The following is a 22,858-nucleotide window of genomic DNA, read 5'->3' as shown; positions in this document are numbered from 1 at the left end:
CGGCGCATGCGCAGCGCCGGCGGCGGGGCGGGGCGGCGCCGCTCCGGGCTCCCCCGCCCGCCGGGGTTCGGTGGCGCCTCTGACAGGTCCTGGCTGCTAGGTAGTGAAGGGCACCGAGAAGTCAGTAGACGGGAGAGCGTCCTCGTTCCTCGGAGCTGCGGGGAAGAATCGTCTGTCTGAGTCCGAGCCGCGAGCCTGGCCGGTGTGTCGGCGCTCGGGGCCGGGACGGTGCCTCGCCCCGGTGCTCTGCCAGGACCCGCGCCCGGGAGGGGGCGGGGCCAAGATGGCGCCCGGCGCCGGGTGAGCGGCGCCCCGGCTGCGGTGAGAGGCTTTCGGCCGTCGGGGCCGTGGGGGCCGGCGGGGGGCGGATCCGAAGGAGTCCCCGAGCGGGGACCGTCGGGAGGGTTGGCGCGAGGGGTCGGTGCGCGCGGCCGTGGGGACCCGGTGCGCGCGGGCAGGGGACGGGAGGATGTCGGGGAAGATGAGGAGGGCTTGGCGCTGAGCGGGTCTGGGGGGCTCTCCAGCCCGGGAGGGAGACACTGAGGCGCCCAGCGAACTCCCCCCGGCGCGGCCGAGGAGCTCGGGAGCCTTTGACTCCACTCCTCTACTCAACAGTACACACTCCACCCCCTGAGCCATGCCTCCCTGCCCACACAGTCATTTTGCATCTTATTTTAAAAAAGAACATCTTGGGCTCTTGCCTTGGTCAAGCCCCAGGCTCTGATCCCCCTTTACCTCTGCCTCCCAGGTACGAGGGATTTATAGGCTTTTGCCACCATTCCCTGGCCTTAAGTTAGATCTCAGCAGCCTGGCCCTAGGTGTAGATGAGGAATAGATCAGGAAAACTGAAGACAAATAGGAAGGCCTTGTCCAGAGGTGCTTGGAGCTCTTGTCCAGATGTTGGTGATCTGGGCTAAGGATCAGGTTGGATTACCCGGTGGAATTTGAGGTGAGGTCTCAGATACAGAATGAGCTGCCGATTGGGAGACTGCAGCAGGCCAGAAATTCAGTTTTAGTGAGATTGTGTGTGTATGTTGGCAGCAGGAGTGGAACTCGGGGTCTCCTGTTCTCACTCGGCTTTTTTCACTCGAGATGGGTGCTCTAACACTCAAGCCACGGGTCCACTTCCAGCTTTTTGGTGGTTGACTGGAATTAAAAGAGGTTCATGGACTTTGCTGCCCTGGTTGGCTTTGAACCAAGATTCTTAATTATCAGCCTTCCTGAATAGCGAGGATATTAGGTGTGAGTCGCTAGTGTTCAGCTTAGGGGAGGTTTGTTTTTGTTTTTTTTGTCGGTCTTGGGGCTTGAACTCAGTGCCTGGGTACCGTCCCTGAGCTGCTTTTGCTCAAGGCTGGAGCTCTACCACTTGAGTCACAGCACCACTTCTGGCTCTTTCTATATAGGTGCTACCAAAGACTGGAACCCGGGTCTTTGTGCATGCTAGGCAAGCACTCTACCACTGGGCCAAACTCCCGGCCCGCTGTTTCTTTTTTTTAAAAATCTCTTGCCTGACCTGTCCACAGATAGAGTCCCCGCCTGTCCACCTTGGTGTGGCAGGGAGGGGCGGAGGGGCTCCAGCATGGCTGAGGAGAAGAAGCTGAAGCTCAGCAATACTGTGCTGCCTTCTGAATCCATGAAAGTGGTGGCTGAATCCATGGGCATCGCTCAGATTCAGGAAGAGACCTGCCAGCTGCTGACGGATGAGGTCAGCTACCGCATCAAGGAGATCGCCCAGGTAACCGTCCTCGTCCAGCTCTGCTTCACACTGAGGGGCTTCCCGGCAGTCGTGGGTTAACGTCTGTTCCCCCTCTTCCCCTAGGATGCTTTGAAGTTCATGCACATGGGGAAGCGGCAGAAGCTGACCACCAGTGACATTGACTATGCACTGAAACTCAAGAACGTGGAGGTGCTCGGAGGGAGGGCGCCAGGCACCAAGACTGGGAGCAGGGTGGCGAGGTGCTGCGGCTGCCTTCGGCCTGGTCTCTCTGGGCCCCTTTTCTTACCAGGGTCCCTCTCGCATCACAGCCACTGTACGGCTTCCACGCTCAGGAGTTTATTCCCTTCCGTTTCGCCTCTGGTGGCGGCCGGGAGCTGTATTTCTATGAAGAGAAGGAAGTGGATTTAAGCGACATCATCAATACCCCTCTGCCTCGAGTGCCTCTGGATGTCTGCCTCAAAGGTGGGGGAGATGAAGAGTGGGCCAGCGGGGAGGAGCAAGGCGTGGGAGTGTGGCGAGTCCCCTGTCCCCACGAGGTTCCCTAGTGCCTGGCAAGGAGGGGACATATGCCTTCCTTAGTAGCATCTGTGTCCAGAGGTTCAACTTGGCCCCTTCCTTCCTCACAGCTCATTGGCTGAGCATCGAAGGCTGCCAGCCAGCTATACCAGAGAACCCACCGCCAGGTAACCTCCACCCCACCCCGGGCTCCCCCAGCCATCCTTCCCCCCCTCGCCCCGCCCCACTCAACACTCCTGTGGTCACTGCTTCCCAACCAGCTCCCAAAGAGCAGCAGAAGGCTGAGGCCACGGAGCCCCTCAAGTCAGCCAAGCCTGGCCAGGAGGAAGATGGACCCCTGAAAGGCAAAGGTCAAGGGGCCACCCCAGCTGACAGCAAAGGTCAGTACCGAGCTCTGCTTCTACCTCATGCTTAACCCCAAGCCAGCTGGTCTTTTTTTTTTTTGGTTACTTGGAGACAAGAGTCTCATGGACTTTCCTGAACCTCAGTCCCCAGATGTCAGCCTCCTGAGGAGCTAGAACTTACAGGTGTGAACTACCAGGGCCCCATAAGTTGTTTCTGGGGTTTTGTGCTGGTGCTAGTGTTTAAACACAGCCCCTCCCAGGCAGGTTTTGTATCACTTGAGCCACGCTTCCAGCCCCAGGTTGTCATTTGTGACGTGATCAGGGCCAGAAGGGTGAAAAAGACTGCTACTGGGCCCTCTTCTAGACCTTTTTTTTTTGCCAGTCCTGGGCTTGAGCTCAAGGCCTGAGCACTGTCGTTGGACTTTCCTTAAGGCTAGAATTCTACCACTTGAGCCTCCTTGTTCTATATATGTGGTACCAAGGAATCGAACCCGGGTCTTCGTGCATGCTAGGCAAGCGCTTTAACCACTAGGCCAAACTCCTGGCCCCTCTTCTAGATCTTTCTTTTTCAAACCTGTCTTCCCCAATTCCCACCAGGGAAAGAGAAGAAGGCGCCACCCTTGTTGGAAGGGGCTCCTTTGCGCCTGAAGCCCCGTAGCACCCACGAGCTCTCTGTGGAGCAGCAGCTGTATTATAAAGAGATCACAGAAGCTTGTGTGGGCTCCTGTGAGGCCAAGAGAGCGGTGAGCCCTCCCCCTTGCCCCCCCTCCATCCTAAGGCCCTTCCAGTAGAGAGCGTGTACCCTCCCCTAACCGCTGTGCTCCCCCGCCAGGAAGCTCTGCAGAGCATTGCCACGGACCCCGGGCTCTATCAGATGCTGCCTCGATTCAGCACCTTCATCTCAGAGGGGGTGAGGGGACCTGGCCAGCCAAGGGCCGTGGGGATGGGGAGAGGCGCTGAGGGACGCCCGTCTGAGTGGTCTCCCCTCCGTAGGTCCGCGTGAACGTGGTGCAGAATAACCTGGCCTTGCTCATCTACCTGATGCGCATGGTTAAAGCGCTCATGGACAACCCCACCCTCTACCTAGAAAAATACGTGAGTGCTCTGCGCCCCTTCTCCGCCTCCCAGGGCCCGCAGACTCCCACGCCACCTGCACAGGAAGCGAGCATGGCCCGCCCCAGCCCGTCTCTGCGCCTTTCCACAGGTGCATGAGCTGATCCCAGCCGTGATGACGTGCATCGTGAGCCGACAGCTGTGCCTGCGGCCCGACGTGGACAACCACTGGGCCCTCCGGGACTTCGCCGCCCGCCTGGTGGCCCAGGTCTGCAAGCATTTCAGCACCACGACCAACAACATCCAGTCCCGCATCACCAAGACCTTCACCAAGGTGAGAGGGCAAGTGCTCCCTGTCGCCAGGGCAGTGCGAAGGCTGAAGCTAGGGGAGATGACACGGGGAACAAAGCGACAGGGAGACCGGACTGGTGGGTGAGACTTGTGCATCTCAATAAATGTTACTTTTTTATGTGTCTCTGTTGGTCTTGGGGCTTAAACTCAGGCCCTGGTCACTGTTCCTATTGCTTAAGGCTCGCCCTCTACCACTTGAACCACGCTTGTGCTTCCTTGGGTATTTAATTATTCGGTGTTTTGATGCCCCTTCTGGGCTTGAACCTAGAGCCTGGGCACTGTCCCTTAGCTTATTCCCTTGAGCCACAGCCCCTCCTTTGGTTATGTAGTTGTTCACTGGAGATAAGTCTCATGGACTTTCCTACAGGGGTTGGCTTTGAACCACAATCCTCAGATCTCAGCCTCAAGTAGCAAGGGTGACAGGCCTGAGTCAGTGGCTTCCAGCTTCTGAGTGATTTGTAAAGACAGTTTGGGGAAGACGACATGGGTCTTTAGCTGTTAGCCTTTCCAGGCCCCTTTATCTGGGTTGATTTTCTTCCCTACAGAGCTGGGTAGATGAGAAGACTCCCTGGACAACACGTTATGGTTCCATTGCAGGCCTCGCAGAGCTGGGACATGACGTGAGGACCCCAGGGAGGAAGGAAGGAGGGAGTCACTCATTCATTCTAATGTCTCCCCCCCACACACACCCCCGGCAGTCCTGCTCTTCACACTCTCAGCCCTCCTGGTGACCTGTGGCCCTGGCTTCTCCCCAAACTTCCCAACAGGTGATTAAGACTCTGATCCTGCCTCGGCTGCAGCAGGAAGGGGAGCGAATCCGCAGCGTGTTGGACGGCCCCGTGCTCAGCAACATTGACCGAATTGGCGCCGACCACGTGCAGAGCCTCCTCCTGGTGACCAGAGCCCCAATCCTGCCCCAGCTCCCCCCCCACACACACATACACAAGTTCAGTGCTTAGTCAAACACCCGCACACAATTTATTCACTCATCTCCATCTGCCCTGTTAATCCAGGCCAGTGTGGTTAGTGGACAGAAAGGCAGGCACGGATTGGCTCAGTAAGAAATGGAGTCTCACCACTCAGCTTGTGACTTAGATAAAGTCCCGCGGGCGACGGCAGTGGCTGCAGCAGGCCTCCCTCAGCCCAGCAGAGGGGTCTCCAGCAGGGACGATGGCTAAGCTTTTACCCCGCTCCCTAACAGCTCACCCTTTGCCTTCTCTGCAGAAACACTGTGCCCCAGTTCTGGCTAAGCTGCGCCCACCACCTGACAATCAGGATGCCTACCGGGCAGAATTTGGCTCCCTCGGACCCCTCCTCTGCTCCCATGTGGTGAAGGCCCGGGCCCAGGCCGCTCTGCAGGCACAGCAAGTCAACAGAACCACGCTGACCATCACGCAGGTCAGCCACGGAGGAGGGGGAAGAGGGAGGAAATGAGAAGGACCACCAGAGCCAGGCATGTGCAGACCCCGTGTCCCTTCCGTGAAGGTGCCCCGACCCCAAGAACCAGAGCAAGAGCCACCACGAGCCCCTCCAGCTCTTTAGGCTGCCATGTTGAGGTTTCTTCCTGCCTCTTCCCCCTGCAGCCTCGGTCCACGCTGACCCTCTCACAGGCCCCTCAGCCTGGCCCCCGGACTCCAGGCTTGCTGAAGGTCCCCGGCTCCATAGCACTGCCTGTCCAGACACTGGTGTCGGCTCGGGCGGCTGCGCCACCTCAGCCGTCCCCTCCACCAACCAAGTTTATCGTGATGTCGTCGTCCAGTGCCGCCTCCACGCAGCAGGTACAAGCAGCCCAGGCCAGGGGAGGCGGGAGTGCACTGCCCGGGCCCTCAGGAAATGGCACCGACCAGGCTCCTGGGGCTCCTGTGGTCTGGGGATGGAAACTAACCATTCTTGGGGGGACAGGAGGAGTAAGAGTCAGGCACAGGCTTTGAGGGGGAGCCAGCACGCTGTCACCCCGGCCCTGGGTGGCACAGCCTTCCTCTCTCCCCAGGTCCTCTCACTCAGCACCTCAGCCCCTGGTTCAGGCTCCACCACTACCTCTCCCGTCACCACCACGGTGCCCAGTGTGCAGCCCATCGTCAAGCTGGTCTCCACCGCCACCTCTGCGCCCCCCAGCACGGCCCCCTCTGGTCCTGGCAGTGTCCAGAAATACATCGTGGTCTCACTTCCTCCCACAGGGGAGGGCAAAGGAGGCCCCCCCTCCCACCCTTCTCCGGTCCCGCCCTCCTCCTCGTCCCCCTCTCCACTTGGGGGCAGTACCCTCTGCGGTGGAAAGCAGGAAGCTGGGGACAGCCCCCCTCCAGCTCCAGGGACTCCGAAGGCCAATGGCTCCCAGCCCCCTGGGCCTGGCTCCCCTCAGCCCGTTCCCTGAGCACCACGGGCCTGCTGACCTCATGCACGGGTTCCCGCGCAGGCGCGCCAAGTGGGGAGAGCAGGCTGCCTCCCGCGCTTGACTTTGTTTTTAGATATTGTACAGTCAGATCCTTAGAATAAAAGTTGGATTTGTAAGTTCTGAGCCTTCCACGTCACCTGCCACGGAAGGGACGAGTCTACAAAACCCCCTGGGCTTCTTACGATTCGGAATCTTTGTGCCCTGATGTTCCATGGCAGGCCAGAAGCCTGGAAAGAAAACATCCTTCCTTTTTCAATTGCTACCTGCGTCTCTGTCTGGGCAGCCTCAGATCCGAATGACGTAGGCATCACTGTGGCTTAGGTGGCGCACCCACTTGTGGGGATTGGCGTTTCCACAAGGGCTGAAGGACAGTCTGAGGAATCGAACCTGGAGGCCGGAACATGTGTGCCTGGGGAGTTCAAAGGAGAGGCTGGCTGGGCCCAGCCCCAGGGGGGGTGCAGAGGTGGAGGGCCCATGGCTGGGAGGCCCTGGCAGGCTAGGAACATCCATCTGTGAGGAAAGAAGACAAGGAGGCCGTGAGGCTGGTAGCTGCCCGTGCCGGTGGCAAAAGCAGAGCAGCTACGCTGGGAGGGCTGGTGCGGCATTGGTCAGGGGCCCAAGCGAAGGAGGAAGAGAGTGCGTGCATGCGTGCGTGTGTGTTAAGACAGCGAATACCTGGAAGAGGCCTGAGAGCTGAGATCCTCCTTGAACCCGGGGCAGGTCCCAGTGCAGGGCCCCCTCTCCCAGCTCTGCCTTCTGCTCCGGGCTGCTCAGCTCCTGAGACATGCTGAAGGAAGGGAAGGGAACGAAAGGGAAGGCGCTGAGCTCAACTTCGCCTTGCTTGGCATTCGCACTCCACCCAAGGGAAGCTAGCACTAACCTCACCACCCCTCTAGGCAGTGGAAGGTGCAGTCGGACGTTGAGAGCTTGGCTGTAAAGAAAGGCATAACCAGAGTCATCCCTGAGGGAGGTAGTGCTCCATTAGTTTGTTCGTGCTAGTGTTGAGGCTTGAACTCGGGGCCTAATGAACGATCCCTTAGCTTTATCACTAAGGCTGGCGTTCTTAATCACTTGAGCGCTGGTGTTTTGCTGGTTAATTGGAGATAAAAACTTAAAGGCTGGCCGGGCATGGTGGCTCATGTCTGTAATCCTAGCTACTCAGGAAGCTGAGATCTGAGGACTGTGGTTCAAAGCCAGCCTGGGCATGAAAGACCTTGAGGATCTTATCTCCAGTTAACTATTAGAAAACCGGAAATAGCACGATGGCTCAGGGGTAGAGCGGTAGCCTTGAGCTGAAGAGCTAAGGGACAATGCCCAGGTCCAGGGTTCAAACCCCATGACTGGGGGGGTAAAAAAAAGTCTCCTGAACTTTTCTGGCCATGCTGGCTTTGAGCTTTAGTTCTCAGATCTCGGCGTCCTGTTAGCTCACTTTGCATTGTTCCACTGTGCGTAGCACAGACGCAGCCCCACCCGCATCCTTCCCAAAATGCTAGAGCCTCTGATTCTAGTGGTCTGTGAGGCCTGTGGTTAATTGTGAAGGAAAAAGCCAGTTGCTGCTGCTGACCTGGCTTTGGCTGGCCCTCTTACCTCTTTACAGGCAGGTCACACCGTAGCTTCAGATAAACCTGGAGCCTGTTGCAGAGAATAAAATACCAGCATTTCGGCCTCATGCGATAGGCATCTCTCCCCTTCTCCCCCGGGGTCCCCACGGGAGGCTGTGTAGGTCGTATCTCTAGGAGCCAGGCGAAGCCGAGCCTTTCCAACTTCTACCCCATCACCTGCCGCACGAGGCTTACTCTTGGGAGCCTACATGCTTGGCCTAGCTTCCGGAATAGTTCTAGAATACAGGAAATAGTCTCACCGGCCTGAGCCTCTGTCCCACTGCACAGAGGGAAAGAGCCGGAAGGGGAGCGGGGAAGGAAGGTCATCAGAGAGCTGGTAGCGCATCACAGTCAACTGAGATCAGAGAGGAAGGAGGTCAGCTGGGCCTCACATGCGCACTGCCTCCTGTCTCGTCCCTCCTCCTCCTTCCCCTCCCCTAGCCTGACCTCGCCCTGAGGAGGCTGCAAGCGCAGGATCCGATGAGACTCAAACTCATCCAGGTTTACTGAGCTGTGAAATGAGACTTCATCCACCCGGATTCCTGGCCCATACCCTGCAGAGAGATAAAGACTCTTCGGACTCACACTTTGGGAGAAAAGAATGGGAGGAGGAAGGGAGAGTTTGAACATTTCTGTTTTTCTCTCTCTCCTGGGACTTGAACTCAGGGCTGAGCACTGTCTATGAGCTTTTGAGCTCAAGGCTAATGTTCTACCACTTTGAGCCACAGCGCCATTTTTGGCTTCTGGGTGGTCAATTAGAGGTAAAGAATCTCTCAGACTTTCCTGCCTGGGCTGGCTTTGAACCGTGATTCTCAGATCTCAGCCTCCTGAGTAGGGAGGACGACAGGCGTGAGCCACCCTGCCCAGCTGTTTCTGATTGTCTCCATGAAACCTAGTCTCAAGTTCTCACCTCTCAGTTCTGACTTGCCCACACAAAATTCTTCTGTCAACCCAATGCGTATCTCTGTTGGAAGAAACAATATTAGGGAAAGGGCAGCGAATGTCACGGAGGCTACCCCACGGCCTGGCCCACACGCAGTCCCCAGTCCATACCAGAGCCACTGGGCAAGAAACTCTTGAGTCGGATCTCTCCTTGCACGTCCACCTTCAACTGGGAGCCCTGGAAGTGGCAGGGAGGTTAGACCCAGGCCTGACCTCCCCTACCTGCCGCCCAAGTGCCAGGTAACTGTCTTCAGCTCTGGGAGCTCAAACTTACATTAGATGCTATCAGCACAGACAGTCTCTCCACCACATCCAAAAAAACTTCATTTTTTTGGCTCTGAGGAAGAGAGAAGATTTGGTGAGTACAGGGTAAGGGCCTGTGATCCAAAATAAATAGTGGAGGCTGAGATCTGGGGTCAAGGTTCAAAGCCAGCCTGGGCAGATACAAATCTAAGAATTTTTTTTTTTTTGGGTGGGGGGGTGTAGGTTGTACGGCTTGAACTCTTGGCCTGGGCACCATCCCTGAGCTCTTCAGCTCTAGGCTACCACCCCATCCCTGGGCCTGGGTGGTGTCCCTGAGCTCTTCAGCTCAAGGCTATTGCCCTACTCCTTGAGCCACATCACCACTTCTTGTTTTTCAGTGGTTAAATGGATAAGAGTCTTGCATGGAAAAAGCTAAATAAGAAAGACTGAGTTTAAACCCAATATCATCACCAAAAAAAAAAAAAAATTAAGGCAGAAAAGACCTATTGAAGCAAGACTCTGGAGAAGGAACACAGGGGGAAGGAGGGTGTCCGGGATGTGGAATGATAGGGCAGCATATTATTCTCTGGGGTCCTAGAAAAAAAAAAGTAAAAATGAGAAAGCCTGACTCCCTCCCTTACCTGGTCAGAGCGACTGGACAAGACCGGGCGGCCAGCTGCACTGCTGGGGGCCACTTTGCTCTGTTGGGTCTCGGCCCCAAACTGTAAAACAGCCAAAGCAAGCCATGATCAGCTTCTTGTGGTTGGCTAACCTTCTCGTGGTCGTCCCTTCTTTCTGTCTACTGACCAAGCCAACGCTGCTGAGGTCAAAGAGGCTGAAGGGCTTGCTGACCACAGCTTCTGTCTGAATGAAGTTCTTCAGCATCTCTGTGGATGTAGTCTGAACGTAGCCATAGTCCTAATGTAGGGAAAGGGTGGAAAAGGAGTGGATTTAGCTTCCCAACTACAGAACCCCACAGAGGAAGAACGAAGAGATACGTCAGAGAATAAGGGAAGAAGTCCTCAGGCCTCACCAGAACCTCATCTAGGATTTCATAGACAAGAGCGACGTTGCGGGAGATGGTCCCCTCACTGAGGGTGCCACAGTAATCACCCAGGAGAGAGGCTAACCTGAGAAAACAGGGAAGAACGTGCACATGCTAATAATCCTTCTCTCCAGTTCTACTCCCCACATGCCTGACCCGGCTCTTCTCACCTGGAGAGCAACTCCAGCAGGCCAAAAGGAGAGACGTTTTCAAAAGTAGTGGCCACCAAATAGAGGCTGCTGTGTCTGATGTGAATGAAGTGCCGGTCACCATGATGCTGGTGGAGAGAAAAGGTAATAGGAGAGGGATGTAATTAATGATCAAAGGACCCATGAGAGAACTGGGTTCGGTGATTCACTTCTTCCTGGCTACTCAGCGGGCTTGAGGAATCGGAGGACTGAGTTTCCACACCAACTTGTTCAGGAAAGGCGGTGGGATTCTCCGATTGTCTGTGTTATTATAAACCCAAAAAAGTTGGCAGTGGGGCTGTGGCTCAAGTGTGGCCTTGAGTGAAACAGCTAAGGCCCTGAGTTCAAGCCACAGTACCGACACCTTCGCCATGCCCCCGTGAGCTCTGAGGTTGGGCTCTGATGTCCCTGCCAATAGGAAGAGCAGGGTGACTAACCCATTCCTGACACCTCCCTTAGGCCGGGCTTCCCCTCTGTGTCAAGGGAATGAAGTGGAACCCAACCCCAGAGCTCTGGCGGGTCAGGTGGACAGCCCGGGACTGCCCAGGGCTCGGGGGGAATGTCTGTCCACGCCCCCCAGCCCCCCCACCGCACCCCCGGCCCCGCAGGAGGGCGAGAAGGGGCAGCCCCCCCACCCGCCCCTCCCGCGGTTACCATGACAACCGGGGACTCATCCCCAGGCAGTCCCGTCAGCTTCCGGTAGAAGAGCTCGGCCATATCCAGACCACCAGTGTCCCCGCGAACTGGGCGGGCAGGCGGGGGGATCGTTAAGGAGGAGGCGACACCCGCGGGCTCTTGGCTCCATTTTCCACCCAGCCACTCCACCGCACCCCCCCCTCCCCGCCCCGCACACCGAGGATACAGTCTTTATAGATGAGCGGGTCGCCCTTGGAAGACAGGATGAAGAACTGGGAAATCATGGCTCTAGCTCTCGAGACCAGACCGAAGGACGGTGAAGAGTAGGGCCGGCCCCGCCCGTCGGGCCGGGAACAAAAGGACGAGCGAAGGCTGGCCCTTTAAGAGCGACGCCTCCCCCCGACCGCGGGAAACCCGGCGCAGGCCCCGCCTCCTCGGGCCACGCTTTCCCGCCCCGCCCACCGCTCCTCTGTCACTCATCCCGAACTCTCCCCGCGATTGGCTAAGACTGAGGCCGGGGGGGCGGGCGGGAGAGCGCGGAGGTCCGTCCATTCCCATTGGACTGCGCGCAGCGTAGCCGGTCACATGGGAGGCGACGTTTCGCGCCAATTTCGGTTGGCCAGCCACAGTCCACCGCACGAACCTCCTCGGCTTCCAGCGAGTCGGGCAACCGATCCCGCCAACTCCTGCCACACGGCCCCCCGGCGGCGATGGCACTGAAGGACTACGCGATCGAGAAAGGTAGGGGTCTGCTCGCCTCGGAGCGCAGTCCAGTGCGGGGGAGCCTCCCAGCGAACACCTGTTAGCGTCGGCAGGGGTCGGGTGGGGTCGGCGGGCTCCGGGGCAGCCTCAGGCCCCGGCGGCACCGCGAGGCCCAGGGCTCCTGGGAGGCTGGCGGGGAGCGGCCTGGATCGGAGAAGACCTGGTGCTCCCCCCCCTCCCGCCCAGGAGGGTGTGGGGCCGTCAGAGGGGCTGCACCGGAGGGGAGGGCCGCGCCCGCAACGCCGGGGGGGGGGTCCGCCCTGAGATCTGAGCGCCCTCGAGCTCAGATGGGGGACCCGGGGCCTGCTTCCCTCCGCTTGGCGCCCCAGTTGGAGGGCTCGCAGGTTCCCGCGACCCGCGGAGACGCGCGGAAGCCCGGTGGGCGGGCGGACCCGGACCGCTGAGCGCCGTGATTGGCTAGCTCCGGCCCCCCCGAGCGGAAGTCGTGGCGGGCGGAAGTGACGCGGCGCGGAGGGAGTGTAAACAGTGTCCTTCCGCGCGGGCGGCGGCGGACTCGGGGAGGAGGGCCGCCGAGGCGGGCGGCGAGGCTGGGGCCGGGAGGCTGAGCGCGTCGCCGCGAGCGGCGGGTGGGGGGAGGCTGGGGAGGCGGGGCGGTGTGGGGCCGGGCTCGCTGGCCAATGGCTGGGCGGACTCCCGCGCCGGGCGCAGGGATCCCGGGGCGGTGAAGCGGCTGGAATCTGGGCCCATGTGCTTCTTTGTTTACTAAGAGCGGAAGCCGTGGCGGGGGGCGCGGGGAGGGGGGGGAGGACGGTCCGGCGGCCGAGCTCCGGGCGGGAGGGGACCCGGGGACAGCGGGATCGTGCAGGTGGGAGAAGGCGCCAGGGTCTTGAGGGGTGCAGAGGATGTTGGAGTCAGGTCCTTAAACTAAGGCAGCCTGTGATTCTCCTGATGGAGGGAGGGAGGCTCGGAGGAAGGTAACTGTGTTCTTCCCCGGGTGAAACAATTGTGGAAAGGCATCGCTCCCGGTCTGGCAGAGAACTGGGTTGGCTTACTTCCATGCCCGTAGGATTCATTAGTTCCCTAGGTCCTATCTGAAATGTAAAGTGAGTTTCTTAAGAGTCTAGGGACTAGGGATGTGCAGCGGAGAATTTAAAAAGCACTGAGACGTTTTGTTTTGGGACTTAATGTAGAAAAGGTGAAGAAGTTTCTGCAAGAATTTTACCAGGATGATGAACTTGGGAAGAAGCAGTTCAAGTATGGGAACCAGTTGGTAAGTCCAAGATTGCCTGAAAGAAATGGAAACTAGGCTGGGAGCTGAAAGAGCTGTAAGAGGTGTTTGCCTTGTTTCTTCAAGGTGTTGGCCTGTTTGGCAGGGGACCGAGTACTCAGTTACCATACTGTACTCATAAAAACCAGGGTGTTTGAGGGAGCTGGGAAGTCATTGGCTTCTGTTCTGCTCTGGGAAGTGCCCAGACCTCAGCATTAATAGCCTTTGTGCTGTGAATAAGGTAAACTTGGCTCTGGACTGTCTCTTCCTACCCCAGGTTCAACTGGCTCATCGAGATCAAGTGGCAATGTATGTGGACCTGGATGACGTAGCCGAGGAAGACCCAGAGTTGGTGGATTCGATTTGTGAGAATGCCAAGCGCTATTCCAGGCTCTTTGCTGACGTTGTACAAGAACTGCTGCCTCAGTATAAGGAGAGGGAGGTGAGTGGCTGCAGGGCTGAGCCAGAAGCTAAGCTTCTCACATCTCAATAGAAAAGGGGGCTGCTGATGGCTTAGTCCCCTTCTCTTTACTATGCTGCCTGTCATCTCTACTTTTTCTCCTTCAGGTAGTAAATAAAGATGTCTTAGATGTTTACATTGAACACCGCCTGATGATGGAACAGCGGACCCGGGACCCTGGGGCTACCCGGAGCCCCCAGAACCAGTACCCTCCTGAGCTCATGCGCAGATTGTGAGTGTCTTTGTGGGGCAGATGAGACTTGTCCCAAAACCAAGATGTTGCTGATTATGATTCTCCTCCCTTAGTGAGCTGTATTTTCAAGGCCCAAGTAGCAACAAGCCTCGTGTGATCCGTGAAGTTCGGGCTGACTCTGTAGGAAAGTTGGTGACGGTGCGTGGAGTTGTCACTCGTGTCTCTGAAGTCAAACCCAGGATGGTGGTGGCCACCTACACTTGTGACCAGTGTGGGGCAGAGACCTACCAGCCGGTATGTTGGCGCATGGAACAGGATCGTGGTTGGCTGCCAAGTCATTTTGTCCACTGGTAATGATTTGTCTCTTTTTCTAGCCATCGGGAAAGGTGATCTTTCGTCCTCAATGTATAGGGATCTTCTTACCTAATCTATTTTTGTTTCCTTGGTTTGGTCAATGCTGACCCAGATTTGAGGGCCTCTTCTGATTTCCTTTATGCTTTCTTCTATTCCTAGATCCAGTCTCCCACTTTTATGCCTCTGATCATGTGCCCAAGCCAGGAGTGCCAAACCAACCGCTCAGGGGGGAGGCTCTATCTGCAGACACGAGGCTCCAAATTCATCAAATTCCAGGAGATGAAGATGCAGGAACATGTGAGCTTGGGGTTGGTGGCCCAGGGCAGGTAGAGCAAGGAGTCCCTTACTCACGGGGGCAGGAAGAACGGGAGAGGGAAGCCAGAGGACGCCTGTGCTCTTCTCCCTAGAGTGACCAGGTGCCCGTGGGCAACATACCTCGGAGCATCACGGTGCTGGTGGACGGGGAGAACACCAGGATCGCCCAGCCGGGGGACCACGTCAGCGTCACCGGGATCTTCCTGCCACTTCTGCGCACTGGCTTCAGACAGGTAGTGCAGGTAAGAGGACTTGGAAGTGGTTATTTAAAACAGTAAAGCAATACAGGGTGGAGGTGGTGGGGTTATTCTTCGCTGCTGGGTTTTCGGCAATCATCGGGTCACTGGGTCATTCACGTCCTGCCTGGCGTTTTCCTTTCCAGGGTTTACTCTCGGAAACATACCTGGAAGCTCACCGGATCGTGAAGATGAATAAGAGTGAGGATGATGAGGCAGGGAGCGGAGAGCTGAACCAGGAGGAGCTGCGGCAGATTGCAGGTGAGGGCGGGGAGAGCGGAGGGTGGGCTTGGTTCCCGGGAAGCGTGCTCATGTGCGCTCCCCCACAGAGGAGGACTTCTATGAGAAGCTGGCCGCCTCTATTGCCCCCGAGATCTATGGCCATGAAGATGTGAAGAAGGCGCTGTTGCTGTTGCTGGTGGGCGGCGTGGACCAGTCTCCTCGAGGCATGAAAATCCGAGGTGAGCTGGGAGGGAAGACAAGGTGGCTTGGGGCAGGGTCTGTAGGTCCTGGACAAGGGTTGGCATCTTGGCTCCGTGGTTGCAGGAAAGGCTTGGAAGCGGTAACGTGGGGTGTGTGGGGAGCAGATGTGCGCGGTTCTGTTACGAGATGGTCATTCCATGACTTCTTTGGCTTCAGGCAACATCAACATCTGCCTGATGGGTGATCCTGGGGTGGCCAAATCTCAGCTCCTGTCTTACATCGATCGTCTAGCCCCCCGAAGTAAGTGGGAGCCTCTATCTGTAGGATGCAGGCAGAGTTGGTTGGGCTGAAGATCTGGGGGGGGGGGTGAAGTTGCAGCCCTGGTCTTGAGCTGCTCTGTGCTGAGGCGAGCACTTCCAGCCCTGCTCATTCCCTCCCATCCTCCTCAGTGTCTTCTGCCTTCTTCCTCCCCTCCAGGCCAGTACACCACAGGCCGGGGCTCCTCTGGAGTGGGGCTCACGGCGGCAGTGCTCAGAGACTCTGTGACGGGAGAGTTGACTTTGGAGGGCGGGGCCCTCGTGCTGGCTGATCAGGGGGTGTGCTGTATTGATGAGTTTGACAAGATGGCAGAGGTGGACCGCACAGCCATCCATGAGGTCATGGAGCAGCAGACCATCTCCATTGCCAAGGCGGGCATTCTCACCACCCTCAATGCCCGCTGCTCCATTCTGGCCGCCGCCAACCCTGCTTACGGGCGCTACAACCCCCGCCGCAGTCTGGAGCAGAACATACAGCTTCCTGCGGCGCTGCTGTCCCGATTTGACCTCCTCTGGCTAATCCAGGACCGCCCTGACCGGGACAATGACCTCCGGTGAATGTGGCTCAGCGCCCGTGGAGGGAGGGGGACCGTAAAGCCCTCCACCTGGGGCTCCTGGGAGCTTTGGGCAGCCTCTTCACAGCCGTGCGGGGTGGTGACTGGGGCGCATGCTGAGCAGGTCTTGCTTGCATTCTCGCCAGGTTGGCTCAGCACATCACCTACGTGCACCAGCACAGCCGCCAGCCCCCGGCCCAGTTTGAACCTTTGGACATGAAGCTGATGAGGTAGGGAGCGGGCACAGGGTCGAGTTTGCTTGGAGGCAAGTCTAGAGCACGGCAGTTCTCGTTAGGGAGGCATCCGTTTTCATTGCTCTTACCCCTTCAGACACGGGAGACCCTGAATCTGTGCCTGAGTGTGATGAGTGTCTGAGTCACTTGGTCTCCAGGGAACCACCAAAAAGCCAGAAGTGGAACTGGCACAAGTGGTAGAGCACCGGCCTTGTGCAAAAGCAGCTCAGGGACAGTGCTCAGGCACTGAGTTCCAGCTTCATGCTGTCGTCCCCTCCCCGAGTGTGGCACCCACCTTCCACACAGACATCTCCAGCGTTCTTTCTCTGTGTCGCTTATTCAGAGCGACGTGGCTTCATGTCATGGGCCTGTCCGGAAAGGTCCTTCCCCTGACTTGCTGAGCCCTGGTAGAAAGCCCTCTGCTATTCAGTCAGGTCAGGGCCCGCCACACTCCCGAGCACTTGGAGGACTCTGAGTGAGAGCTCCACGGCAGAACCACCGCTCCCCTCCCGCAGGCGGTACATCGCCATGTGCCGGGAGCGGCAGCCCACGGTGCCCGAGGCGCTCGCGGACTACATCACGGCGGCCTACGTGGAGATGCGGAGAGAGGCCTGGGCCAGCAAGGACGCCACCTACACCTCTGCCCGGACCCTGCTGGCCATCCTCCGCCTGTCCACTGCTCTGGTGAGTGCTGGCTCGGTGGCGGTCTGTCCTGACCCTGGCCGGCAACCTTCCCCGGTGAGTGGCCCCACGCCGCCCGCCCCTCCCAGCAGCCCTGCCGGGGCTAAAGTGCTGACAGTGCAGATAGCGTCCTCTCTGTGCTACCGCACTGTGGGTACTTGCTGCTCCGGCAGGGCACGTGCAGCGCCCGAGAGGGGAAGGAAGGAGGCCCAGCCCTGGGAGCTGGGGTCAGGGGGTCCTCCCTAAACCACGAGCCTTCGCTTCTGTGTCCCCTCCCCCAGACCTTTGTCACGGGGGCTCCAAAGTGCTGTTCGTGCAGGTAGCGTGGTTACCAGGCCTACTGCTGAGCTAGCACTTCCCGAGCCCCCAGGACACGAGCCGGGCCCCATCTGTCATGGTGGGGAGCCAGTGGAGCTTAGGGGGTCTACTCCCCCGCAAGACAGCTGAACTCCGGGACTGGCCAGTGTTGAGAGGCGGAGACTTGGGCAATTGCTGGACGCTGCCCGGGCATTGCACTTGTCTCGGTCTGACAGTGCCGGCCCAACACTGCGATGTAGGGGCCCAGGGGCCCAGTTCCTGTTCTCCTGAGTAGGCCACGCCGCGTGCCCAACCTTCAGGTTGGAACAAGGAGGATCCCTGACTGCCTCCTTCCCCCCCACCTCTCCCTTGCTGCCCTCAGGCGCGCCTGCGCATGGTGGACACGGTGGAGAAGGAAGACGTGAATGAGGCCATTCGGTTGATGGAGATGTCCAAGGACTCCCTTCTCGGTGACAAGGGACAAGCAGCCAGGTGAGTACTTGGTGCAGGGTGAAACTGGGCCACCCTGACCTGATCCTGGGCAGGTCGAGACCTGCGGCTTCTGTGTCCGGATCCTTACCCTCAGGACCCAGAGGCCAGCAGATGTGATCTTCGCCACTGTCCGGGAGTTGGTCTCTGGAGGCCGGAGCGTGCGGTTCTCGGAGGCAGAGCAGCGCTGTGTGTCCCGGGGCTTCACGCCCGCTCAGTTCCAAGCCGCTCTGGATGAGTACGAGGAGCTGAACGTCTGGCAGGTCAACACTTCCCGCACCTGGATCACCTTTGTCTGACAGTGGCTCGAGATACTGCTTGGGGCACTGGGGGACTATTGGGACAATGCTGCCCTGCCCTGCTCTGCTTAGAAGCTAGGGTGCCCTCGAGGGGAAGGGACCCGCTCCCCTTTCCCACGCACTTGACTTACTCTTTTTGCTAATAAAGTATGTTATCGCTGGCTTATGCCTGGCTTATAGACACAGCACTGTGGAGTCTGTAGTTATCGCCTTACACCAGCACTGACAGACTTGAGGCCTAAGATACCCAGCGGTGCCCACAGGACACTTCCCATTTATCCACGTGCAAAACGTGTCATGACAGCTTGGAAAAAAGACGTGTCATGTTTCTAGGGATGGCCCGTGTAAACTGATGTCAGATAAGTGACCATTTAGGTAGAATGAGGCAGGCCTGACTCCATATAAAGATGGTTCTGTGACTGAATAAGGAGCTATGCCAGAGTCACCGGGGAGTCAGGAAGAGCGGGTAACAAGGCTCTGGCTCTGACTGAACAAGGCTGGAACTGAGGGACCGGGTGAGACCAGGTGAGGGTAACAGAGGACAAAGCCACAGGAAGGTGCCGAGGGCTGCTCCCCCTTTATTCATGACAGCAGTTTCTCAGGAGGGAGGTAGTGCCCGGCCCCTCTGGACATTACCAGTGTCCTGGGCGCAATCCCTTAAGTGCCCTCTTCAGAAGAAGAGGCCCCGCATCCGCCTGCCGATGCCCTGGCGGTCATAGAGGACGTTGAACTTGTTCACGAACTGGTTCATGGTGTTGCAGGTCTTGGTGATGGTGCCGAGGTAGGCCATGAGCCCCACGTCGTTGCATTGCTGAGAGGGAACAGAAAAAAAAAAAAGTTTCCCAGGGGATCCTTCCCGTGAGGCGGAGGGGACAGCAGTCCGCGACTGCATGGACGTCCATGCCCCCGCAGGGGCTTCGCACTCACATCGTAGAAGTCTGTCTTGAACTTGTCCGTGCTGAGCACTGGCAGGCAGTGGCACAGGGCGTAGGCCTCCCGCAGGATCTCGTGATTGAAGGGTACCTCTCCTAAAGGCACAGAGAGGCTGCAGTGACATGAATGCAGTCACCTTCCCAGGGCACAGGAAGCACCTGTCCTACCTGCTTCGGAGGCCTTCACGTACTCCAGGATGAGCTTCACGCGGCTGTGCAGCATCTTGATGGCGCTGTGCTGTGCTATCAGGTGTTCAGCCACTACAGGGCACAGGGGCGGATAAGGGCGTGTGCTCACGCGTGTGCTCACACCCTACACTCCCAAGGCGCCACCCTTACCAGTGGAGTTCTCGCCACTGCCTGTTGCTGTCATCCGGGCTACGTGGTCGACACCAATGCGCTCAGCTTCCTCGGTGGCCAGGGTGTAGGTCAGCTCAGCAAACAACATTGTGGCCTGCAGGACACAGGTTCCCAGACAGAATCAAGAGCAGGAAACAGCCACGTGCTGGTGGAGCATGGCTACTGCTCAGAAGGCTGAGACCCGAGGAACATGGCTCAAAAACAGCCTAGGCAGAAAAGAGCCTCTATAGTCAACTAGCAAAAAGCTGGAAGTAGAGGTGTGGCTCAAGTGGTAGAGCACCAGCCTTAAGCAAAAAAAGCCAAGTGAGACCCAGAGGGTCTGAGTTCAAGTCCCAGAACTTGTGCGTGCGCATGTACACACACACACACACACACACAGAAATCATGAAACAGGCCAAGAGCAGGATCTGAAGGCTGAAGAGTAAGATATTACCTCTCCATTGATTATATCTATGACGGATTCAAAAACGCTGACAGGAAGCTGCAAAGAAAAGGCCAAGAACAACTCAAACTTGAGCAAATGCACCCGAACCTCTATAGCATGGGCCACATTGTATGTCTTAGACACATTTCCTTGAGAAGCAGTGGGATTATCCCCATTTTACACATTCAAATGCCTTGCTGAGCTTAGAAGACAACCCCAAGTCACACAATGGTGGGTGGACAAATGACAGGGTGCAGCCCCTCTCAAGAGAGATGTTGACACTCAGCAAAATAGGACATGGAATGAGAATTTAAAAGGGGGAGGGGCAGGGGCCCATACCAGTGATACTCACATCTGTGTGCTTGGTCATAGGATTCAGCTTAAGAAACAGGGGACTCTCAATTATCTCGCACACCTAGAAACAAGGCACAAGAAAGGCAATGCCCATCCTCTTCCCCTTAGCCTCTGTTCTCCGCCCGAGCATGCACACGTGTGAGTGGGTATACCTGCTTATGCACGTGGATGTCGGAGGGGTCAGGCGGCCCCCCTGTGGTATACCAACCCAGAAACTCCAGCTCCTTGAACACCTGTTTAACTGGAGAGGAAGGGGCCAGAGCAGAAAGTGTTTCTTGAAACCATCCTTCCTTAGTCTTGAAAGTCTCATGGGTTTGTTGGTTTTACCATCATCCCATCTCCTCCCTCCTCAACTTAGAATACTCCTTTCTTTCCTGTCTCAATTTTTACTTGCTTGGGAGTAGAGGGGAGAGATCGACATAGGCTATTTTTTTTTTTTTTCTGGGATCTGCCTCAGCTATTCTCCCTAGACTTTCCCATCTAGTGTTGTTTTTTTTAAATGGGGCGGGGGTGACGCCGACCTCCCACCCCTCCTCCCCTTTTCCATCCCCCTCACACTGCTCCTCCTTGGTGTAATAATATTCCTTGTCAATAATAATCTTCTCTTCCACGGTGTGAGACAGCAGCTCAAAGGAGTTCATCACCTCGATATTTCGCCCCTCCTGCTTGCCGATCAGAGCCCCTATCACTGGGGGGAGAAGAGATGGACACGGGATGCTGACAGTCGTGAGGCTGGGAAACCCACAACTTTTTCCTTCCCTGTTCACGTTCGAAGCAGGAGTCGGGGCCGGGGCCGGGCCAGGGCCGGGCCGGGGCGGCAGGGGTGCGTGCCCAGCGCAGGCCGGGCCCGCGGGGCGCCCGGCGTGGGGGGCGCCCGGCCCCCACTCACCCTGCACGGGCCGCCCCTCCTGGGAGCGCATGCGGATCCAGTGGTCGGAGATGTTGAGGATGACCAGGGGATGGAGAGCCACGGAGACACTGCCGGTCACGCCGGACGCCATCACGCTGGGGACGACTGAAGACGGAGGGACAGGGAGGACGGTGAGGCTCCGGACCCCACGTCCTTCCCAGCTGATGGAAGTTGAGGACGGCAAGCAGCGCGGGCCCGGACACCCTTCCCCTAAGTTCCCGGGAAGGACCGTGACGCACCCTGCACCGGCGTCTCCAGAAGCCGCCCCCCCCCCGCTTGACCCGTTACCTGCGGCGTCCACCTCCATCCCGCTGCTCCCTCCGCTCCCGTTCGCTGCAGTCGCCGCCGCCGCCGCCGCCGCCATTTTCCCCGCGCCCGCCAGCCCCGGACCCGCCCCCTTCCTTCTCGGCTTCCGTCGGCGGGCGACGAGCTGCGCATGCTCAGTGTCGGCCGGGGCTCCGGGAGCGCTCGCGCGGGGGATGCTGGGGGCGCGGGGGATGCTGGGGGCGCGGGGGGCCCCGGAGCCGCCTGGCTCCGTTGGGATCCTGGGCCTTGAACTCGGGCCCTGGGCGCGGTCCGGGCTGGCTTCGAGCCGCGCTCCTCGCCGTCCTGAGCAGCCGGGGTGCCGGTGGGCGCCGCGGGGCCCCTCCAGCCGGCAGGGCCAGCCCGGGAAGCCCACTCCGCTGGGGACGTGCTCCGCCTCGGCACCGCAGGGAGCTCCGGACCCAAAGTCACCACGAGCCCGGCTGGATGGGACCAGGACCGTTGTCGCTGTTCGCTCCTGCTCAGCCTCGGAGCGCCTCGATCCTCTGGGTCACCTCTGAACGGACTGATTGTCGGTGCCCATCGCCGCTGGCATCTTTAATGGGTATCTAGACAAGCCTCGTCTGCCTGGGGACCCCCCCCCACCCCCCAGTACCTTAGAGAGGGGGTGACCTGGAATTCCAGGCTCACGGAGACACTGTTTCCTCCTTGAGAAGCCTGGATTGGAGGTTGGCCTTCATGATCCTCCTGCCTCTGCCCTTCATGTACTGGCATTACAGGTGTGAACCACCATACCTGATCTCTCTCTGGGTTCTTTTTGGTTTTGGAGGGAGGGTCATGGGGCTTGAACTTGGCCTGGGCCCTGTCCCTGAGCTCTTCAGCTCCAGGCTGCCACCGTACCCTTGAGCCAAGGCCCCACTTTCTCATTTTCCAGAGGTTAATTGGAGATAAGAGTCTCAGGTCCTTTTGTGCCTGGGCTGGTGGCTTTGAACCTCAGATCTCAGCCTCTTGAGTAACTAGGATTACAGGTGTGAGCCACTGTGCCCGGCCTTCTCTGGATTTTTTTTAAAGTTGTTTTTTTTTTTTTTTCTGTACCATCTTGGGAGAGGCTAGAGGGGGACTAAAGTGGGAGAAGAGAAGGGGAGTTGTGGGTTAGGCTAAGTGGCTGCCCCTATAAAGAGATAACCTGAAAGATGCTTATCAGGTGGGCATCTGTGCTTCACACCTGTAATCCTAGCTCCTCAGGAGGCTGAGGTTAAATCAAAGTTCAAAGCCAGTTCCAAGAAGAAATTCTGTGAGACTCTTACACTGAATGAATCCCCAGAAAAAAACAACCAAACAGCATACAAAACAACTAGAGCTGTAGCTCTAGGGGTAGAACACTGTCCTTGAGCAAAACTCAGAGAACAGTGCTAGGGCCCTGAGTTCAATCCCAAGGCCTAGCACAATAAAAATAAAAGATGATTTTGTTGGGCCCTGTGAATAAACTAAAGTCTGGACCTCAACTTTTCTCAACCCTCTTTGATCTAAGCTGTTCTCTGCCTCAGTCACTTTACAATCACTTTGGGGTCCTAGAAAGATAATATCTGTGACAGAAGGCAAATTGCTCCTCAAACAACCAATGCCATCTTATCATCTGACAAACTCAACCACAAACTCAGGAGAGCATTTGCCAGGCAACTTGTTCCTGCTGCAAAAGAAAAGTGCTGGGGCCGGGAGTTTGGCCTAGTGGTAAGCGTGCTTAC

General features: G+C 57.8%; 4 protein-coding genes across 8 annotated transcripts; 2 read left to right on the top strand and 2 right to left on the bottom strand.

Moving 5' to 3' along the window:
- Nucleotides 1–47: 47 nt before the first annotated feature.
- Nucleotides 48–6,489, top strand: Taf6 (TATA-box binding protein associated factor 6). Of its 3 annotated transcripts, none has more exons than XM_090324245.1 (15): nucleotides 48–300; nucleotides 1,524–1,735; nucleotides 1,820–1,906; nucleotides 2,026–2,179; nucleotides 2,344–2,400; nucleotides 2,494–2,613; nucleotides 3,175–3,320; nucleotides 3,410–3,487; nucleotides 3,571–3,672; nucleotides 3,782–3,964; nucleotides 4,527–4,601; nucleotides 4,749–4,874; nucleotides 5,206–5,379; nucleotides 5,565–5,759; nucleotides 5,972–6,489. In XM_090324245.1, the coding sequence occupies exons 2-15, from the start codon at nucleotides 1,580–1,582 to the stop codon at nucleotides 6,350–6,352; spliced, it is 2,034 nt and encodes a 677-aa protein (XP_090180371.1). In that variant the 5' UTR covers nucleotides 48–300; nucleotides 1,524–1,579; the 3' UTR covers nucleotides 6,353–6,489. The 3 variants fall into 3 exon arrangements, with proteins under 3 accessions (XP_090180371.1, XP_090180370.1, XP_090180372.1); XM_090324244.1 differs by having other exon boundaries at nucleotides 48–321; XM_090324246.1 differs by lacking the exon at nucleotides 48–300 and adding an exon at nucleotides 508–949.
- Nucleotides 6,490–6,589: 100 nt separating this feature from the next.
- On the bottom strand, nucleotides 6,590–11,363 carry Ap4m1 (adaptor related protein complex 4 subunit mu 1). The gene is made up of 15 exons (XM_090324313.1): nucleotides 11,255–11,363; nucleotides 11,047–11,135; nucleotides 10,375–10,481; nucleotides 10,193–10,289; nucleotides 9,967–10,077; nucleotides 9,801–9,881; nucleotides 9,191–9,253; nucleotides 9,028–9,094; nucleotides 8,885–8,938; nucleotides 8,422–8,528; nucleotides 8,235–8,329; nucleotides 7,961–8,005; nucleotides 7,254–7,304; nucleotides 7,049–7,160; nucleotides 6,590–6,883 (listed from the first exon to the last, which is right to left on the bottom strand). Exons 1-15 carry the CDS (start codon nucleotides 11,310–11,312, stop codon nucleotides 6,659–6,661), a joined length of 1,362 nt encoding a protein of 453 aa, XP_090180439.1. The 5' UTR covers nucleotides 11,313–11,363; the 3' UTR covers nucleotides 6,590–6,658.
- Mcm7 (minichromosome maintenance complex component 7) lies at nucleotides 11,344–18,052 on the top strand. 3 transcript variants are annotated; one of them, XM_090324236.1, is made up of 15 exons: nucleotides 11,344–11,769; nucleotides 12,942–13,021; nucleotides 13,296–13,460; nucleotides 13,586–13,710; nucleotides 13,785–13,965; nucleotides 14,185–14,322; nucleotides 14,433–14,582; nucleotides 14,723–14,837; nucleotides 14,906–15,037; nucleotides 15,216–15,299; nucleotides 15,477–15,870; nucleotides 16,017–16,100; nucleotides 16,619–16,787; nucleotides 17,464–17,573; nucleotides 17,668–18,052. In XM_090324236.1, exons 1-15 carry the CDS (start codon nucleotides 11,739–11,741, stop codon nucleotides 17,867–17,869), a joined length of 2,160 nt encoding a protein of 719 aa, XP_090180362.1. In that variant the 5' UTR covers nucleotides 11,344–11,738; the 3' UTR covers nucleotides 17,870–18,052. The 3 variants fall into 3 exon arrangements, with proteins under 3 accessions (XP_090180362.1, XP_090180364.1, XP_090180363.1); XM_090324238.1 differs by lacking the exon at nucleotides 11,344–11,769 and adding an exon at nucleotides 12,322–12,377; XM_090324237.1 differs by lacking the exon at nucleotides 11,344–11,769 and adding an exon at nucleotides 12,556–12,616.
- A 375-nt stretch (nucleotides 18,053–18,427) lies between these two features.
- On the bottom strand, nucleotides 18,428–21,251 carry Cops6 (COP9 signalosome subunit 6). The gene is made up of 10 exons (XM_090324287.1): nucleotides 21,138–21,251; nucleotides 20,829–20,954; nucleotides 20,496–20,627; nucleotides 20,092–20,180; nucleotides 19,938–20,000; nucleotides 19,595–19,642; nucleotides 19,141–19,255; nucleotides 18,970–19,062; nucleotides 18,797–18,897; nucleotides 18,428–18,680 (listed from the first exon to the last, which is right to left on the bottom strand). The coding sequence occupies exons 1-10, from the start codon at nucleotides 21,211–21,213 to the stop codon at nucleotides 18,540–18,542; spliced, it is 984 nt and encodes a 327-aa protein (XP_090180413.1). The 5' UTR covers nucleotides 21,214–21,251; the 3' UTR covers nucleotides 18,428–18,539.
- Nucleotides 21,252–22,858: the final 1,607 nt, after the last annotated feature.

This window comes from Megascapheus bottae, chromosome 34 (genome assembly GCF_031878675.1).
Source record: "Megascapheus bottae isolate mThoBot1 chromosome 34, mThoBot2.hap1, whole genome shotgun sequence".
NCBI classification, from domain to species: Eukaryota; Metazoa; Chordata; class Mammalia; order Rodentia; family Geomyidae; genus Megascapheus; species Megascapheus bottae.
Note: the sequence above shows the minus strand (reverse complement) of the source record. Positions and strands in the feature narration are given on the sequence as shown.